General features: G+C 29.7%; 5 protein-coding genes across 7 annotated transcripts; 2 read left to right on the top strand and 3 right to left on the bottom strand.

Annotated features, from left to right (window-relative positions):
* Positions 1–4,841: 4,841 nt before the first annotated feature.
* Positions 4,842–5,879, bottom strand: EMC3 (ER membrane protein complex subunit 3). Its single transcript, XM_070638761.1, has 3 exons — positions 5,667–5,879; positions 5,200–5,609; positions 4,842–5,142 (listed from the first exon to the last, which is right to left on the bottom strand). Exons 1-3 carry the CDS (start codon positions 5,813–5,815, stop codon positions 4,943–4,945), a joined length of 759 nt encoding a protein of 252 aa, XP_070494862.1. The 5' UTR covers positions 5,816–5,879; the 3' UTR covers positions 4,842–4,942.
* Positions 5,880–6,110: 231 nt separating this feature from the next.
* Positions 6,111–8,671, top strand: Scgalpha (sarcoglycan alpha). 2 transcript variants are annotated; one of them, XM_070638928.1, is made up of 5 exons: positions 6,111–6,440; positions 6,503–7,291; positions 7,367–7,447; positions 7,680–7,808; positions 7,981–8,671. In XM_070638928.1, exons 1-5 carry the CDS (start codon positions 6,259–6,261, stop codon positions 8,114–8,116), a joined length of 1,317 nt encoding a protein of 438 aa, XP_070495029.1. In that variant the 5' UTR covers positions 6,111–6,258; the 3' UTR covers positions 8,117–8,671. The 2 variants fall into 2 exon arrangements, with proteins under 2 accessions (XP_070495029.1, XP_070495030.1); XM_070638929.1 differs by lacking the exon at positions 7,367–7,447.
* A 490-nt stretch (positions 8,672–9,161) lies between these two features.
* LOC139089373 (uncharacterized) lies at positions 9,162–10,515 on the top strand. Its single transcript, XM_070638896.1, has one exon. It carries the CDS (start codon positions 9,199–9,201, stop codon positions 10,417–10,419), a length of 1,221 nt encoding a protein of 406 aa, XP_070494997.1. The 5' UTR covers positions 9,162–9,198; the 3' UTR covers positions 10,420–10,515.
* Positions 10,414–12,209, bottom strand: LOC139089374 (selenide, water dikinase 2-like). The gene is made up of 3 exons (XM_070638898.1): positions 11,994–12,209; positions 11,815–11,919; positions 10,414–11,623 (listed from the first exon to the last, which is right to left on the bottom strand). Exons 1-3 carry the CDS (start codon positions 12,124–12,126, stop codon positions 10,803–10,805), a joined length of 1,059 nt encoding a protein of 352 aa, XP_070494999.1. The 5' UTR covers positions 12,127–12,209; the 3' UTR covers positions 10,414–10,802.
* Positions 12,210–12,570: 361 nt separating this feature from the next.
* LOC139089518 (heterochromatin protein 1-like) lies at positions 12,571–13,592 on the bottom strand. Of its 2 annotated transcripts, none has more exons than XR_011544306.1 (3): positions 13,400–13,592; positions 13,059–13,343; positions 12,571–12,819 (listed from the first exon to the last, which is right to left on the bottom strand). XR_011544306.1 is itself a non-coding variant. In XM_070639073.1 (3 exons), exons 1-3 carry the CDS (start codon positions 13,409–13,411, stop codon positions 12,572–12,574), a joined length of 537 nt encoding a protein of 178 aa, XP_070495174.1. In that variant the 5' UTR covers positions 13,412–13,592; the 3' UTR covers position 12,571. The 2 variants fall into 2 exon arrangements, 1 of the variants encoding a protein (XP_070495174.1); XM_070639073.1 differs by having other exon boundaries at positions 13,408–13,592.
* Positions 13,593–20,616: the final 7,024 nt, after the last annotated feature.

Genomic DNA, 20,616 nt, shown 5'->3' with positions numbered 1-20,616 from the left:
TAGTGAAAACTGTTTATGTCGAGAATCTCAACTTGAAATGGAAAATTAAGTATGTGAGAAGGCGAGGGAAATGAATGAGGAAAATTCATGAGAAAATATTCGTCAAAGGAGCTTTAAATAATTTTTTTAGTGCTTGAAGAATAATAGAAAAAAATCCCAATGAGAAACATATTTTCTTCTTCTATGCTGCTTGCCTCTGTTGCTGCTGGTTACATTACAATTGAGAATGAGGAAAAATACTTCTGTGATTTTCTTCTTCCTATGTACGATGCTATGAGTCGAGAAAAAACTTTTCAAATATGAATAGCAATCTTGCCTTTTGCTCTAGTTCCTTCAAACTGCCGTAAAAAATGAACAAGTCAGATTTTTTTATGACTTTTTTTTTATTCACGAGAATCTTCATTCATAAGTTTTTATCCATTGAGGACATACCACATACTGACTGTAATTTCATGTCACACAGTATGTCCTTAAAGGCACTGAATTGAAGTTTTTAGGCTGCTATTAAAATGATAATCAATGATGGAGATTCGAGGACGGCATGTGAAAGTTACTAGGCTAGAAATGAATGCTTGAGTCTATTTTTACTCTAACCTACATAATCTCAAGCAATTTCCATAATTTTCCGTCAAAATCACCACCAAAAAATTTCCATTTCCTCCTTCCATCAAACCAGCAATAAAACCTGACTTGCCATAATTTCATCGATTTACAAAATGCTTTACTTTCTCACAGTCCCTCCTTCTCTTTCTCTCTCACTTAATTGATGAATGTTCCGAAGATGTAATAATGAAATTAACGATCTTATTGCCCATTGTCGATTCTTCCTCCGTCGTCATTCGTGTGTATTATTCGTCATAAATCTAATAAAATGATGTCTAAATAGAAGAAAAATGATCTTTTTATATAAAATTAATGAAGAAGCATTTTGTGGATTCTTTCATCTCATTAAATGGATGGAAAGTCAAACTACTAAAAATTGATTGTCGATATTAAAAAAAAAGTAAATAAAATTTTTAAATTGAGAAGGGAAATTAGAAATGAGATGGATGTACTTTTGTGGAGTTGGCTTGATTTTTAATGTTCGATAGGATTTTCTCCTACATTTGCGCAATAAACGACCTATTACGATTTTTTGGTCATAGTGCGCAATGATATTCGGTTTCAAATCAAAATTTGTGCTCATAATACGCATAAAATGTAACTTAGAGTAAATCGTTCTGTATTTGTGTACATAGTACGCATCACAAATTTAATATTTCTTTATAATACGTTTTGTGCTTACAAAAATTGCGTTGATAATAAGTATTCAAATATCACAGTTTTGAACTCTCAAAAAAATTCAGCTAACTCTTCAAAAGTCCACTGAAACGTACATTTTAAACAAATAGATTCGTAGTGAAACTGAATGAACTAATAGTAAAGAAAATCAATTTTAATGGAGACTAATCACCTTTAATAAAGAAGAAGAAGTAAAAAAAAAACTAAAACTTAGGCAAATATTCGCTCACTTTTATACACGCCAAACATAGATTGAAAGTAAAATAAAATAATAAGATTTTTTGCAGACACAAGAAATAAAATAAAATAAAATAAAATCATTTGATACGTCGTCATTGGTTCGTTAAACCTTCAAATATTTACAAAATAAAATAATAAATAAAATTAAATAGTAAGAGAAATTCTTTTTGTAGGAAACACTTAGCAAAGCATCTTGAAAATAACAAAAAAAAATGTAAAACCCTTTTGTAACAAGAGGAAAGGTAACTGAAATTGTGGACAAGAAGATTTTCTCTAAGTGGACTGAAAGTATTCTTGGAAAAAATGACATTAAGTGCTTTTTGGACGTTCTGAATAAAATCAATAGCAGCTTTTCATTTGGCTTATTTATGATAGAGTGCACAATGAGTTATTTATTCATTTTCCAAGAACATTTATAGTCCACTGAAAATCTGGGAATTTATAAATAGATGAATGATTTTCACGAATTTTCCCAATTTTTCATGATACATTGTTGTGAATTGCTTAATGAAAAGTGCTCAATAAATTCAATTCCAATTATCATCAATTTTCATATAAATTGAATTTTGAGGTTAAATTCTGGAAAATCCTTTACAACTCAAAAATTCGATGTCTATGAGATCAAAAATTGTTTGCATTGAACTTTTGCTACATTTTTGTTTGGCTTTGTCATCGTTAGAGACTATTAAGTCGATTCTATGAAGAATTATTCAAAAAAAACTTTTCGAAGTGAGAAATTTTCACTGGATGTACTTTTTAAGTCTCTGAATGGACTTTATGAAGCATTGAAGCTGTAATCACAACAAAAATCAGAAAAAATTGAGAAAATGAACGAGAAAATTTGAATGAATATTGCAACTTTTTTTGATATCGTGCAGCAACTGTACTTGAATTTAAAGTAAAAAACTCATTAATAGAAAAATTTATACCAAAAAATCATTACAACGCATTTTTACAAAATATGATGATAATGAAAATTGCCCTTAATAGTCGTAATGCCCTGAAAAAAAAAAAGATATTCGAATAAAATTAAAGATAAAATTTTGTGTGTAGGAGTAGTCGGTTAAAATGGAACCACGATTATATCGCAAGCATGAAGACATTAACTGATCAAATTAGCTATTCATTGTCATCGAGTGTCATTTTACAAGATGAGGTTTATGGTGATTATAAATTGCTTAATTTTCGGTAGTCACGAATCATCTTTAAAAAAGATTTTATTGCTCACAATGTTTAAAGTAGGAGAAAATATGGAAAATTTTCATCATCACTAAATTAAATTTTTTTTAAAAATATTTTATGTAAAATCATCGTTTATGAGTTGGAAAAAGAGCAAAATCATCATCGTTACTTGTTAAAATTCAATTTACTTGGGGGAGCTTTCATTTCCAACATCATACATGCTAGTCGAGCATATCATATAGTTGATGCTCGATTGTTGGAAAAAGCAAATAATAAGAAGCTTAATTTTCCCCATTTTCATTTTCATGCAGCTTTAATAGAACTTGAAATTTGCTTTAATGTGTAAATCTGGTGGGTAGTTTTGTGGTCATTAAGGTTATATCTTTGATCAAAAATGCGAATTTGAAGCAAATCAAGACATTTGGAATTCCAAGTTGATTTTTAACAATCCTTGCCACTTTTTTACAAATTTTCAAAGCAATTAGAAGAAAGTTCGGCATTTCTATTAAAAATTATCACAGAAAAACTTTTTGAAGTGAGAACTTTTTTACTGAACACAAATTTTTTGCTCACTGAATGAAGCCTTAATACAAATATCCATAAAATTCACATAAATTAGAACTTAAAAACGCCTGGCAATAACTCCACGAGTTGCATAAAAATATTTTCGAAGAAAATAAATTTTCCACCCGAAAAAAATTAAAGAACTAAAGCAAGCACAACGGAAACTGCTAAACTGAGCAAAAACTGCATGGAAAAAAATTAAATCGAACATAAATCATCATAAAATTGCACACTATAATATAATCATTTAAATTCTGCACCATTTCTTGAGCTTCCTTTCCTTATTTTCCATCTAGTAACTACAATTCATTGTATATCTTGATTCTATCATGGATCATTATTCCTTCATGATTACTTTGATTAAAATGAGATTTTGAAGAATCGCATAGAATTTGTAAAGCCAATCATTATCATAAATATGAGAACTGATTCCTTAATGACTTTAGCAAGGTTGTTAGGAATTGATTGGATTGGACGAAATTCTTTAGTTATCATAATACTAAAATCACATGGATGTATAAATCTATCTCTTATCTATCCCTTATATTCATTCATAACAAAATAATTTCTAGCTTTAATGAAATATCAAATGCAAAACGTAAGAAAGTAATTGGAAATACCTAAAAACTTATGATTGATTTTAAATTTATAACGGAAATTTCAGATTTAAATCTTCAAAACTTTACAAATTCTAAAACATTTGTAGGGTTTTTAGACAAAATTCAAATTTTTTCCGTTAGAAATTTCAATCGTCATTGTTTAATTAAATCTCAAAGATAATATCAAGCCCAATTTTTAATTTAATTATTCGAAAGATAATGATAAAGAAACACACAGAAGTAAATGTCAAGAAATAATTGATTTAAATTTAATTAATTAATAATTATGATATCTTAATTGTAATGTTTATGTTTTAAGGATAAATGAGATAAAAATAAAGGATTTAATGTAAATATTTCCCAAAAATACTATCTATTTTAGAATATTCTTTGATTTACAGCTGTTAATTGTGAAACTAAAACTCAAAACTGGATCTTTTAAAAGAGTACTTCAATTTACATCCTGGAACTTTAAAACTAGCATGCAGCAACAATAATCTTTTATATTACAGGAAAAATCACTTAGAATTTATTTAAATAATACAGATCAGTCACAAAGTAATCATTTAATTATCTTCCATTTTCGTTTTTTGTTTGGAAAGTTGAGCTATTAAGTATGAAATTGGATCAGCTGGACGCTCTTTGGCTAACGCTTTTAATGCCGGTAACAAGATTGGATTAACAGTTTGGTCTAAATATTGACGAGTAGGCAAGCTATTTAAATCAGCTCTCTTCTTTTGTTGGTCCATTTCCGGATGTTTCTATTGGATGTTTTTGGCTGAAAATAATGACGATTATTAGTTTTTCAGAGTATTTGTGAATTACAATTGATTCTACCTAATAAATTTTCACTAAATCCAATGGTTTTATATTGTTAATTAAGCTATGCTTACTATGATTTAGATTTAAAACTGCAGTAATTTTTAATGTTTACAAGGGGACTAACAACACAAGAAAAAACAGACAAAATTTCATTCCCCTTGAATTTTAAATTAATTTTATTCGTTAATTCCTCGTATTTTATTATACCCAAATAAAGAAATTGTTTTACACAAATTTAAATTAATTTAATTAAATTAATGATGAATGTTGTTTTCAATTGGTTCGTGACTATTTGATGCTAAGAGATCTTCACAAACATTCTGTAATGCACTTTTGTACTCGACTATTTCCAGAGCTTCCCATTCATTCTTAAATGCTTGCTTTGGATCTTGTGGCATTTGTCCAGCTGCGTTAAGAGACATTTGATCTTGCATTGATTGTGTTTGGTCAGCAGCTAAATAAATAAATTCATTGATTAAAGTAGAAATAGTAAGGAACAAGCAGAACTTACCATTATTTTCACCTAGAACTAATGTATAAATGTTCCTTAAACCGAAAACATTAAGGAAATACCATGAAGCTGATGAAACCCATGACGCATCTAAGGATTGAAGCTCGACACCACGTTGAAGCATAGGCTTGAAACGGAAAGTAAGTGGAAATGGAACTTTTGTTGTGACGAATCCAGAAAACATCCAGTTGATCCAGCCTCCAATAACTACCATAGGTAATACATTAATAAAATTTCCTTTGACTAGGTCTGTTAACATAGCTGAAGAGTTAGGAGTTGCTGGTGGTCGTTTCTGTGTCTTAAAATATCCAGATTCCTCATTATTAAAGAAGTGCTTTCTCATTGCAAATGCTTGTGGAGTTAAATATTTTCCATTTTCTCTAAGCAGACGTGCTCGAATCATCGCTTGACTAGAATATATACCAATATTAGCAATCCAGCTGAATATTTAATGACTAATTATTTACCTGTCCTGTAATTGTGTCATTTCAACTTTTTTTGATGAAGAAATCAAAATTGATACATAATGTCTGATAATTCCTACTAGGAAAGTGATAACAACGATCGGTAAAAACACCCATCCACGAATTTTTGGATCAATTAACAGTTCAGCCATGTCTAAATTTATTTAAAACTAATTTTTCTGATTTTTTCTTTGATAAAAATTTTTCTCGTGAAGCAAGTCCGTGTGAAAACGGCTAAATTTTAATTGATTATTGTTAATTCAATTTTCTGTAAATTTACGAATTTTTCAACAAAATCAAGTGACATCCTAATTAATTATGCTAAAAACAACTAACTTTCATTGATAGAATGTAGAATCAATGCGAAAATTCTGACACATTTACAATGTTGGATTCATCAAGTTTTTCCAAATAATACCCAATATCACCCAATTTTTCTAAATATTTTCCCCGAATTTTCCAAAGAGTAAAAAAATTTAATTAATTCAATTAATTCGAGCTTAACAATGATAAATACATTAAATTAGACAAGTTAAATACGTACACAATAGAAATTTCTAGTTTAATCCGTGAAAATCCTACAAAAACATCCAAAATGTGTGAAAAACTGTTAATTTTATTAACTTTTATTATTGCCATAAATAGTGTATCAAGTGCACACGATACAAGCTTTAAAATCGAATCAGTCGAGCAAATTCACATCCATGAGCTATTCACGTTAATGATTAAGCCAACATTATTCAATTTCTCAAATTCATTGTCCAATGAACAGATTCGGTAATAAATCATTCATAATTCCTATTGATTTTTTATAGACTCAAAGATTCTTTTCTTTCTAGCTATCGTCCATCTCTCCTTGGACGTCCATCTTTGCCTAACTGGATGAATTTTCAATTTTCTAAGGAACGTAATCTCGGCTACCTTTATGGATCAGCAACTGAAAAGTATGCAAATCGTGAAATTAAAATAGAAATTATAGCACTTAATAAGCTAACGTATGAGACTCAACGTGTAGTCATACCATTTCGTATATCCTTTAAACCAGCACCGATGAATAGAATTGAGATGAAAATTACGAATTATAATTGGGAACACATGACGGACATGGGACGTGTAAAGAATTTAAAAGGTATATTTATGGAGTTATGGCCTGAAAGTTATAGAGACTTGAGTATTGTATTTATGGAATCTGCTGTAAGACTTGGTGCTCGTTTACCATTAAAACCATCAAACAGGGAAGGTGTCATAGTTCATTTAGGAAGTAATGCACAATTATCAAATCGATTGATTGAACTTGATCAGGAAATCAAGCCATTATCGAAGCTTACAACATGCACATTTAAAAGAACTAAGGTACAACATATCTTCCAAACTGCTGGTTTCATGATCGATTGGTGTGCATTTAAAATTATTACACCAGAAGAGACAACCACTTTATCAGAAGAATCAACTATATTGCATGAATCAAGTATGCTGACCAGCAAGAAATGGAACGGAATCTCTAAAGACGAACTTCCAGCAAGGAATTATAGTGAGGAACTTGCAGTGTCAATTGCAATTCCAGCTGTCATTTTCTCATTTGTTGTTGCTCTTTTAACAATCGTATTGTGTTTCCATCACGAGAAATTGTGAGTATATTTATGGCTTATTCCTTGATATCGATGTTTTATGTTGTAAAATTTATCATTTGACACGACATCTAGACATGATGATGAATCTGTTAGATATTTCCGAGATTTATTTGAAATTTGTTCTCGATGTGCTCCAGTTAAGAAAGCGACAAGGTTTGGATATGAAATATAACATAGAATAGCCGTTTTACTTAACATTCTAACGGTTTTTTAAAATTCAAACTTTAACGGCAATTTTTAATTCAAATGTTTAAACCATACAAATGCAATAAATTATGAGAAAACATTTGTATGGTTTTCTTTCTAATTTTCTGTTTTAAATTGTGAATTCTTACTAAACATTGCTGGATAGCATAACTAAATAACGACTTTCATGATTTTTTAGCGAACAACCAAAATCTAAAGAGCCAGTCCAAATGGTACAATATTCAGGAACGAACAAAACTCCACCAACAACAACTTTGAAAAGTCTTCACGATCCATATTCGGATAATTTGAGTATTGATTCGGACAGGTAACTAATTTCAATGAATCTTAAGTTTTGAAAATTTCAAATTTTAACGGGTTTTAAAATTTTGAATATTATATGGACTAAGTTTGAATTTCAAAAGGCCGTTAAAATTTGAATTCTTCAAAGCCGTTATTTTTGATATTTTAACATGTTGAATTTTTCAATTTTCTTCCAGCCCATCAACAAACATCTTCCAAGAAGGAAGTCCAAAACTCAACGCATATTACAGGCCAAATCCACCAGCTTATACAGGTAAAATCACATTTCAAGGACCATCAACATCAACAGTTCGCTTTGACAAGGATATTTGACAGAGCGTTCAACAACCACAACCGAGAATTCTTTATTGTTAAAGAATTTACAGAAAAATTAATTAATTAAACTATCAATTCAATTGACATATCTCAAAAATTTTACTCTACATAACTTCGACCATCGACTTTAAGATGTCTTTTTACAAACATTAGAAATGAATTATTAATTATATTATTAAAAGAATTTGATGTTAAAAATTACTGCAAGAATCCGTCTACAAAAAGTAAATTAATTAACTAATCATATTTGCGCGAAATGGATATAAATTAGAATAGCTTTATAGTGACTTATCACATCACATCTTATAATCAAATTGATATTATAATTATTTATAGTCCGATTAATCTAATATGAAATAATAAGGAAATATTAAAATCCATAGCTGTGTATAGCAAATGCAGCAGCACAATCGTTAAATAACTAAATAGTTTTATTGCACCGTATTATAATTATAATCTGCACTTAATTAAACTAAATAATAGAAAAAATTTATGACCTACATTCAGACAAATTGAACACAAATAAACTCATATCATTTTTCGGAAATTTAATTAACATCTTGTGACTTTAAAATTTCAGGAGTTAAGAATTTTAACGGTATTTAAAAATTTGAATTTTAAAACTGTTGTATGGCTTTAAGTTGAATGTTCAAAACCATACAAATGTTTCTATTGTAAGGTTTTTGGAATTTTAAAATTTTAGAGAATAAGAAAAATCGACAATTTAATTGACTTCTGTGATTATTTAAGCTTAGTAAGGCTCAAGTTCTATAAGTTTTATTTGCATGTTTTGAATAACTGAACTATAAATAACTGCTTATCTTTCTTCAAGTCCGTAATCAGTTGACATTGCAATTTTATCTACGCAAAATCGTCGAAAAGGTGAAAATATAAACATCCAGAACATTTTAATAAATCAAGTGGCATTTTTGGTTCGTTCTCCATTTTTATTAATCAGATAGTAAACAGCTGATTAAATAAGTATATTCTTTACATGTATTCTTAAAAACATTTTTGTTCCTGAATATAAAACTTGATGATATCTTACATGATGCTTAGTACGATAAAGTTCCTTTAAAATGTCAGTCGCCGTGGAAGTAACAAATAACGACATCAAAAGCATTGTTGGAAAATTACCAAAATCATTTGGTGGAGTTAAAAAATTTGAAGTGGTTCCGTTAAGTGACAATCTTGTTGGATTTTGGGGTGATCATTTCATCCTTAAAGTCTATAATGATAAATCAGTCAAGCATGACTTTTTCCTCAAAGCTGTTCCTCGTCATATTGAGAGTAGATTGGAAATAATTCGAGAGACTGGATTTTTCGAACGGGAAATGAAATTTTATGAACATTTTATTCCTGGACTTCAAGTGCTGTCATCAATTTCATGGGCACCAAAGATTTACTTGGCTAAAGCAGATTATTTTATCGTTTTAGAGAATTTAAGGGATTATCAGCTGTATCCATCTATCACTAATGTCTGGGATTATGATCATTTTGTGGTAGCCATAAAGACTTTAGCTGTTTTTCATGCATCAACTGTGATTTATGAGGAAAAATGTGGACCTTTAACAAATGATGAACTAAAGTTATTAGAGGAAGTCGCATATCCACAAAAAGAAGGTCATATAAGATATAAAGGTGTTGAAATGGGAATAGCTACATTGCAAAAATTAATTACATTAATTCCAAAATACAAAAATTCACCAAAACTTGCTGACATCATTCAAGCCTTCCCAGATGTTTTGAGGAACATTTTCAAATTTGTAGAGTCATCCAACGTCTACAGAAATGTAATTTTACATGGAGACATCTGGGTAAATAATGTAATGTTCAAGTACGAGGATAAAAAACCAGTCGAAGCTAAGTACATTGACTTCCAATTTGCTCGATACGCGCCTCCAGCAATGGATCTTGCGACATTCTTCTATGCATCGTCAACTGTTGATTTTCGCAAAAAGCACTTAAAGGACTTGCTTGATATTTACTGTGAAACAATGGAAAATGAACTGAAAATCAACAATATTCCAATTTCAGCACTTCCACGTGTCGAAATATTGAAAAGCTTTAAAGAATATAAAGTTGCTGGTTTAGCGGAATCTGCGATATTTAATCATACAACTTTACTTCCATCTGATGTTGCAACAGGCATGATGAATTCATCTGAGGAATATGAAAAGTTTTTCCAAGAATGTCGCAAAGCTAAGTGTGTTAAAGCTTTTGAGGAACCTCATTATAGAGACCGAATGACTGAAATTTTAAGTGAATTAGTCGATGAATTTATTATTCCATACTTGTGACTTTTTTGATTCTTCGACTTTATTTAATCTTTATGTGAAAACTGTCAATAATTAATGACTAATAAAAGATCATTCTAATATACACGTGCTGTGTGAGCCTTTAGCGTATATCATTCATATGTTTATCAAACATTATCATCGACAATTTTATGAAAAAGATTTAACAAATATTGTTGCAGTTTTGTGTGATATTTAAATTTTAACGGTTATAGAAAATTCAAAAATTGAACGGAATTTAGAAATTTAAATTTCGTCAAAGTTTCGTTAAATCTCAAAATTTAAATTTTAGTATGCCGTTATTTTTTGAATTTTCTAACAATGGAAAATCTAACACTACACAAAACTGCACTAATTAACACTATTAAAAAACAACAAAATAAAATTTATACCTCAATAATTTCAATATTTTCTAAAATAACTTTCTTATTGCCATTTACAACACGTCCAACAATCCAGCATTCATCACCAGACATATCGGCAAAATCTTTGCAATAGTTTTCAGCATTTTCGGAAGGCAAAGCAATAAGGAGTCCACCAGACGTCTCGACCATCCTTCCATTCATCATTTTTTGTTGCCTATTGAGGATCTCAGACATTTTCTTGACATGTTTAATTAGTGGCATGTGCGTTAAGACAAAATCGACATCATTTTCTTGAAACAGCAATAGATTCTCACAATGTCCAACTATTCCAAATCCTGTAACGTCCGTACAACAATGAGCATTGTATTTTTGCATTAATTTAGCACCAATGTGATTTAAAGTCTTCATTGACTTGACAGCTTTTTGATATGCTTCATTAACATCTTCACGACTTAAATGTTGGCTCAATTTCTTCCAGTTTTCATTATCTTCAGCCATCCAAATTGGTGCATTTGTTGCTAGCTGAACGCCGAGTGGCTTTGTTAGAATTAATGCATCGCCAGAAGCTGCTTTAGTTGGAAATACAATCTCATCTTTTGTACATACAGAACTGGCAATTCCACCTATCATACACCAAGGATTAATGTTGATCCTCTCTATTGTGAGTCTACATTTGATCAATTTGGCACTTTCTCGAAATCCACTTATAATATCGTCAGCAACTTGTTGTCTTTCATCATCATTTAGTTCCTCTGGAATGCTCAAAATTATCTTAAGTTCGTCGATCTCCTCTACACCGCACGAATAAATGTCGCTGACAACATTTGCGAAAGCAATAGCACCTGTAATAAATTTATAGTCATATACATTTTAAGGCATAGATAAGATAAGGAGTTCATGTTGTTTTTTGGTACTTGAACTTAGTTTCAAGTAATACGAACTCTTTATTCTCATTCATTAATGATGTCCATTATAAAATCTCGTATATTCATTTGTATGAGGACAGGATTAATGAAGAATACATTTAACTTACCCATTGTAATTGCATCATCTAAAAGTGGATAAAAGAAATCTACTGATTGTACAAGGTATAAATTGTTGTTTTTTAATGGTATTATCGAAGAATCAAGGCCAATTCCTGCAAATTAAAAAAATAAGATCCAGTTGACATTTGACATCCAGTAAAGATAACAAATTTCGTAAAAATCTCACCTATTGAATCAGCTTTAGTATCATTTTTATGTTCGTAGACTTTATCAAGAAGTTTATTTAAGACTTCTTGACTTATCTTACATCCTCACCCACGCAAAGTACTAAATTTTGTTAATTTTACTTTCTCACTCATTTTGTTTACCACAAATTTCAATTATTTGTGTTTTTTGACTTTACTTTGTGTGCCGGTAAACAGCTGATGCGAAAAATAGAGGCACCGATGGAAAGTGGAACATGGAATTTGAAATGTGGATGCGGGAAAAAAGCTTTTAAATTAATTATTTGTTATTATCTAAAACCACATAAATTCTAAAAATTTGAAGTTTTGAAAACATTTATATGGTTTAAAATTTTAAATATTGAGAATCCGTTAAAAATGTGAGAATTAATTTTATTATTTTCTTTGTAATTGAAGCTTTCTAATTAAAATCTGCGTAAAATATAAAAATTGACAAAATTTGAATTTTAGAAAAAATTACATGCTTTCTATGACATTAAAAAAATTTGATTGACTTTCCAATTTAAACTATTTGTGATAATTAAAAAAAAAATTTAAAATAACAGGATGACATATAATTTTACCAATTCCCGTCGAAGAAATCATAATCATCTGAATCATAAAAATCTAAGCTTTCTTCATAAAACTTAAAGCGTTCTTCAAAAAAATCAATCAATTTTTGAGGATATTCGCAACGTACTTCATCATATGGAACCAATGAAAATTTAGTCTCGCCCTCAAACTTCACTACCATGCGTAACTTATTATCCTCAAATTCCTTATTTGAATATCCTTTGATAAATATTAATCGTCGCTTTAGTTTTGTGACTGTAGAATAAAATATTTTTAAATTACAAACTTCATAAATTTAAAATAAATTTTTAACGTTTAAAATTGTTTGAAAATTAACGTTAAAAAAATTTTTGAATTAGGTATTTAAAATATTTTAGGAACTTAAATTTTAAATAACCGTTATTGAATGTTTTAGAAGCTATCATCACTTGATGATAAGCGAAGATTGTTCAGCTTTTTAGTCGGATCTTGTGAACCATTAGTTCCATTATAACCTCGAGAAGTGCTGGGCTGATCACCAAAATCAAAAACTTCCAAAGGTGCACTGTTTGTTGTATGCTCTAAATAACTGTAGATTGGATCTTCTTGGTACGCATCGACGATATCAACTGGATCTTGGCTTCTACTTGGTCCAGCTACATTTTGGGCTTGTTCTGAGCTTTCTTTATTATTATCCTTTCCTTCTGGATCTTTATTTTTCTTTTCCTTGTAATAGTAGTCAACTAAAATGGAATTAATGTTTCTTCTAGGTTCCCATGTATTTTCTTCATCATCATAGCCTGAAGAATGCAAATAATACTTTCAAGAAGATCCTAAAGAATAAGAATTAACTTACTTACCCACCCATTTTATTAAAAAACGTCTTTCTCCATTGATTATATCATCGTCCAAGATCTTTTCAACATAGTATATTATTTTTTTCTTTGGTTTTCTTTTCGTTTTCTTTTTCTTTCTCATTTTTAAATACTATTGAGTTGCTTTATTGTAAGTTAATTACGTTTCTTTTTGATTCTTTTTTGCTTGACTATGATTAAAATAATATTTTTGTGATGGGGTTAGTAACTTTATTGTGTTTGTGTTAGTTAAAAACCGTTGAAAGTCCGATTTGAATAAAAAAGTTTCGTTTAGTTTTAAAATGTACAAAAATTTCAAAATAAAATTGACTGTTACAAATGTTGCTAAAGTTCTATGAAACTCATAAAATTGATTAAATTTCCTCAAATCTTCTATATTATCCTAACAAATTTTCTCTTATGAAAGTCATATTAAATTACAGAAAGAAGAAAAATATATAAAAATTTATGTACAGTCAAAAATATATGCATGGAAAGTACAGTGAGAAAAATATGTCTCAGGAGAATTTCCCTCATTGGTATTTTTCGACTTCGTAGTTGTGTAATCGGTCTTTAATGCCATGAAATTTAAAAGGATATTTACATTTTGGGTAAATGACTGTCTGCACATTTTCCTGTTTACTACAATTTAAAGTTCGCGTCCGGTAAAAAATTTCGAATAAAAAACTCCAAAAATTTGAATTTCAAAAAACCGTTGAAATTATATACTAACAAAAAATTTAAATTTTGAAAAGCCGTTAAAAACATTACCATCTAAAATGCGCTTCAAATTCAAATAACATCACATAGATCACGATTATTCGACTAAATTTTCATTCTCTTCTTTTCCAATGAATATTCATACGAATTCCGATTATTATGAGTTAGCAAACTGCTTTCATAATTTCATTTAACTCATTCGTTGCTTAAATTCACAGCTGAATGGTCGCGGAAAATTTTCATCCGGATAATTAGGGATTAAGGAAAGGCATTGAAACATGCTTGAGTTACTGTGTGAAGGGGTAGTGAACTTAATTAATTAAAAATTTAATAAAATGAGTGAAAGCTTTAAAGTATCACAAAAACATGTTGGAATAAAGGCAGGCATTAAAAAAAGGATAACAGCTACACACACTCCCACAAGTGATCATATAAACCGAAGCTTTCACGAAACATTTAACCAATACAAAAGCAGAGCTTTGACTCACCTACAGCAGCAGAAACCGATGTGCATTCATTTTTTTCGTATATGCTGCACTAGTTTTTTGATTTTAATTGTATATAAACTACATGCAAACATTATACTCGCTTTACAGTGCCGTAGGTCATGTTGATAGTCTCGAAATAATAGTGAATATAAAGTTTTTATACTTTACGTATGGGAAAGCTTTAATCGCATGTCGACAGCGCTGCATATACATATTTCATTCTATCTACATAAGAGAGAAATAATTTTCATATTTTGTGCAATTATTTTGATGAATTTGAGTTCATTTTGGTTGACTGGATGATTGTGAAGTTTGTCTAATGGATTTTTAGACAGAATTAGGGTTAGAATTGATGAATATATGATAAAAGTTTAGGATTAATAGGTTAGCTGGATGATTTTGAAGTTAAGTGGATTATTATGAATCTCATTAAAATAATTTGAGGATTACTAGAAGAGGTTAGGTCAATCAATTTGACATCAAACGCAGTTCTAAAAATTCAAAATGCGCCTAATCCACCCCACCAGAAATTCCGAAATTTCAACTTTCTAACTCATTTTCTTTCCTCTATTTATTTGAGTTTAAGTTTTTATTCTCCTTTTGAAAAAAATGTACTGCGAGCCAGAAATGCTATTTTTTCATGTTCAATTTTGCCTTTAGCCAGATTGAACGCGACGCTCGGAAGGAAAAGTAGCAAAAAAATAAATCGGAAAATTTTCTTTTTTTGTCGTTGAGTTAAAAAAAATTACTCAAGTTAAAGGAAAAGAAGTGGAAAAAATAGGAAAGGAAACAAACAAGTGTTTAATGTTACAATGGAAAAAAATGAAAGAAATTGTTAAAAAAATAATGTTAATTGATTTCTGTGGCCAAAAATAAAATTTGATGGTGCTTTTCCGGCATTGCATTTTCCAGCACACAAATCAGACCCAGAGAGGAAGAGAAAAATTATAAAAAAATTTATATATTTATGTACACCGAAGTGGAAGTGAGATTATATAGGTTGGGAATGAAAATATGACATGTTTTGTGAATTAAAATATGATTTTAAAAATTATTATAGCGGATTTCCAGACTGTTTTTGAGATACATGTGCAATTTAGGAATGTGGAATATGCTGATTGTGGCTTTGGTTGTGATTTTTAAATATTTAGTGATTTTTTGAGTTGAAATGAGACTTTGGATATGATTATCCGATTCCTGGAATTATATGGACTGGATTAGTGCAAAGGTGTCTTTGATCCGATCGAAATTCTTAAGATTACTTCGATGAATCAATAAATAATCTTAGTAGTCTTGGGAAACAAGGAAAGAGAACAGATTAGATGAATACAACTACATCTATATTAAAATCAAGCATTGCTACTCTAGTGTCTAAATATCTCGTGCAAAATTTGTAAATAATCAAATAAAACCTTAATTTGAGCTATTTCAATTAAAGAAAAATATTGAACTACAGACAACAGCTGTGCAAATGATATAATCTATATCAAGTAGAGACACGATGTCTGGCAGAATTTTGCGCGTTTTCTTTCTGCGGTTAAATGCATATTTCCTCAATTTCTTTTTTGCTAAACAATAAATATCTAATAAAAACAATTCTAACCTCAAAAGTTTCCAAATAAAAACTGCATTGCCAAAAAGTGATGCTTCCATCCGTTTTTGTGGATATTTTCGTGACACATACATAAAAAGAAATCATATGATTAGACATTTACGTCATTCATAAAATGATAGATCACTGACATTCTAATTTTTCACCCTCAGTGTGTAATTTCCTCGCTCTTCCGATAGAAAAATATATGAAAATGCTTATCAAAATTTCTAAATTAAACATAACCTTCAATAATTGAATAATTTTTTATTTAATCCATAATTTTTACAATCGTCTGACTTGAAAGCAAGTTCAAATAGCAAAAGTTTTCATTTCTGGATTTTCCCGCAATTTATGACATCGAGAATGGATATGCCTTTGTCAGCATACTATCGATAAATAACATAAGAACCTTCAAATAATTTTCAATTTTCCAAATCGGTGAAATTATTGAATACAGTTAAAGCTTTTATGCCATTATAGTTGACAAAATGATCAGAAAAATTTGAGTTCAAAGCAGATTACAATTAGCACAAGTTTTATTGATTATTTGAGAAGCTGTCAATTAGGTTAGCTATTTATAATATGGAACACTTATTTGTTGCTGTATTTAAAAATGGAAAAAAAAAATGTGAAATATTTTGTTTCTAATTGATTTTTGCAAGATCAAATGGATTTGATCACTTCCAGACTCTTATAGGCGCCAGCTTGTATGTAAAATATTGTATTCTGAATGTTTTTGTTGGCCAAGAATTATAAATTTTCTAATTCTGATCTTTAAATCGCAGTAAACAGGAAATTTTTGTATTTTAATCTAAATTTGTGTAAAACGGGGTTTGCAACTATGAAAAGAGGAACTAATTGAAAATATTTAGAAAATTTGAATATGAAATGACAGTTGGCTTGGAAAATCAATTAATTCAATACTCAAATTTGAAGAAATTTGCGAATAATTAATCAAATTATCCGTCAACCTCTTCAAAACTACACTTCATTCCACGTAATTAACCAGCCACGAATAATAAATTCCTTAACGTGTCCGCAAAACGATTCCAATTAGCAAAAAAATTAAATTAACTTCATGCAAAATGAAAAACTTTTTCCACAAATAAATCACAAGAAGCCATTCTTTTTATTTAATTGACCCGCGCCACAATCACAACATTTTTTTATCGACTATTTTCATAGAAACAGAAATAATTGCACAAAACATGAAAAGCTCATTTAGCTCATATTCATAAACAAAGAGGATTCACTGTACAAAGTCTGAACATTCTCGTCGACAAACAATTTTTTAATTTTTTTATATAAAATAAAATTTATGGATATGAGTGTCAGAAATCGTGGTTGGCTTTGTTTTGGAAAATTTTCATTTAAAAAGGATGTGTGAAAGCTTTTGGATTTTTGGGTTGCAACATTTGGAAAGAGGTTCTTATCACTTATCCATAATCCCATCACAGTAACCATATGAGCACGCTCGTTGTCAATAGACATTAGGCAAAAATACTGTAATATGAAGTTTAATGAGTTATTGCTGATACGTCTAATACATCAGAAATAGAGATTGTATATGACAATTATAATAATTGGAGTTCGAATCTTTATAGTAAATCTTGAAAATAATCAAGTTTTTTGGTACCCGGTTTTTTTTTTTTGCTTAAAAATCCAAAGATTCCTACGAAATATAAAAACAAACCGTTTATATCACGCATGTATTCTCACTCCACATCCATAAGTTTATCTGAAGACACAAAGTATCTCACCAGCAGAGAAAAAAGCTCAATTCGTGCTCGAACAGCATGCATATAATTTTAAAATCATTTCTATTTGTAGCCAATTAAAGCACAAATTGTGTGAAAAAAAGGAGCGAAAAAGTTAAAAGCTCACGAAGTGAAAATTGTTGACATTTATGTACAGCACTTATTATTGACTAATTCTAAGGAAAAGTGCAAATGAGATTTAAGAAGAAAAGAATTAAAATGAAGTGAAACAAAAAAAGCAAGTTTTGTTTATGAAATTATTCAAAAAAGGAAGAGAGAACAAGCTGAACTGTCACGAAAAGTGCAGTTGAGGAAGAAGAAGAAAAAAAATTTGTGTAAATTAAGAGTGCAGCAAAAGTGGAGCAGTTCAAATGGTGAACAGAAAAAAGTTGAATTAATTATTTTATTGAAAAGTGGAAGGAAGAATAGAAATAAAAAGTTTTGCGGAACCTCCAACATTCTACCCGACTTACTTATTACGCAGCATAAAAAAAGGAAGAAAAAACAAGGGAAATAGGCAGAGAGAAAGAAAATAGAGTGAAATATAATTATGCACATATGCACTATAAACCTTCGCAACATAAAATTCATTCTCGCTTTTTTAATATTACGGTAAGTAAGTTCAGGAGTGCTTAGACATTGAATGAGTTTTAAATGGAAATTTTACTCAATATGATCATGGTCTTCAAGATTGGATTGATTTTTTGATGGAATTGGATGGAATTTTCAAGAACATTTATGAAAATCAAATAGCATGTGTTGTTTGATATCCGGTTTAAATGCCTTGCTGGATCATTGCTACTCAAAATTATTTTTAAAGAGTCCATCTTGAAGTTGGCCGCAATATATTGTTTCGAACATTGACAATGAAATTTCAAAGCAATCTTGATCCATAATTTTTCAAAAATGTGACTGAAAATTCCAACAAACTCTCAACATCCAGAAGACCTGAATCATTATAACATGCCGTTCATTCATATTCAAAACCAAACTTTATTGACCTCGTACATGATCCACTTTCGTCTTTAATGCAGTTTTATATTCCTTTTATAACCGTGATCTAGAAATAAATACAAAGAAGTAAATAAGCCGAGTGATTTTGAATATAGAGCAAGTGATGTCATCCGTGTTGCCCTCCAAAATTCCTTCAACAGAAACTTTCATTTCAATATTTTGAAGCACAAAATTATGCTTGTCTTTATTTATGCTTGGAGAAGAAAAAAAGGCTCTAATAATAGCATTAGTTAGTGATCCTTGCGTGGTGATAATGAACTGAAATGTGCAACTAAGATCCATAAATCTTGTTATGTAATGTTTGAGGCAATTTGGATGTCTTAATGTCTAGGGATGTGCAATAAATGGTTACCTTAATTGTTAGAAGTTCTAGTTACGTTTACATGCATAGAGTGACATAAAAGGGTTTACATTAAGACACAAGTACTAGTTGCTCTGCTGAAAAATAAAGGAACTGACAAAAATGTATTTATTGATACGTAAATTTTAAATTCGGCGCCAAAAATCTATGAACACTTGTTTATACTGATTAGTCAAGCTCATATAAAGTTCAAGGCCAAGCAACCCACACCTCCTGACAAAACAAGTCACTATCTCTCAAAATTATTGGCCTTAGAATTTCCAAGAAAAATCAAATTTCCGTCTCAAGTTTCTCACCCCATCCTTTTAACCTACAAAAGACTTTAATTCAAGTGATTGCATGAAGAATAAAAATTAAAGATAACATCCATCCATATTTAATTTGCCAAAATTCATTATGATTGTGATAATATTTTCCGACGAAAAACTTTGAATTGATTTGACTTTATTATGGCATGGAATATTTTATGGAGATGATTAAGACAAGGAACTGACAAACGTTTAGTTTTGTACTTTTTTGGCACGTGGCATCTTGAATATATTTCTACGTTCATAAGAACATCTTCAATGTCAACAATTGCACGATGACATTGCACTTGAAATTGTGCATACATACATGAAGACGATTGTAAAGAATATTGCATGAGTTGCTATAAAAGAACCACAATATAACTAGATTGTGTGCGAGTATGTTTAATTTCTAATGATAATGTCTCATAAATATTTACTTACATTTATTTAACAAATTGTTTTTGATGTTGGTTTACGTACACAAACCACGAATAATTTATTTACAATGTCAATGACTGACCGCTATGAAAGATTCACATTAAATTATAATCTGGAAATTAAAGTAAGCGCAATTTTCATTCATTTTGGTTTTTTATTGCGAGGAATATAGAATGGGTTTGGCTGAAAATCAAAAGGGGCTGTTTTGGAATAGTGTTTACTGTGGTTTATTGGATTGTTGACAATTTGAATAGTTATCATGGATTGCTGATCTAGTTAGCATGTTGAATTGTTTTTCCAAGTTGTCTGTGACAATTTTTAGTGGAAATTTTCATCTAGTAATTTTAAATTTAGTGTCAATAGACTTTTGCCAACTTTTTTAACCTTTTAAGCTCCAATACTCAACAGTTACTTGCCTAAATTGAATAAATTTTTCGAAAAACTTTTTGAAGTGTAACAAAAATATTTTGGGGCATGTGGCTACTTTTTAAAAACTTACTTTCAAATTCAAATTGTACGTTAAATGTTTAAAACAAATTTATCATAGTAATTGTCAT

Source organism: Chironomus tepperi, unplaced genomic scaffold, assembly GCF_022539635.2.
Source record: "Chironomus tepperi strain 1889 unplaced genomic scaffold, CSIRO-AGI_Ctep_v1 contig_177, whole genome shotgun sequence".
In the NCBI taxonomy this organism is placed as follows: Eukaryota; Metazoa; Arthropoda; class Insecta; order Diptera; family Chironomidae; genus Chironomus; species Chironomus tepperi.
The sequence above is the reverse complement of the archived record's forward strand: the minus strand, read 5'-3'. Positions and strand labels throughout refer to the sequence as shown.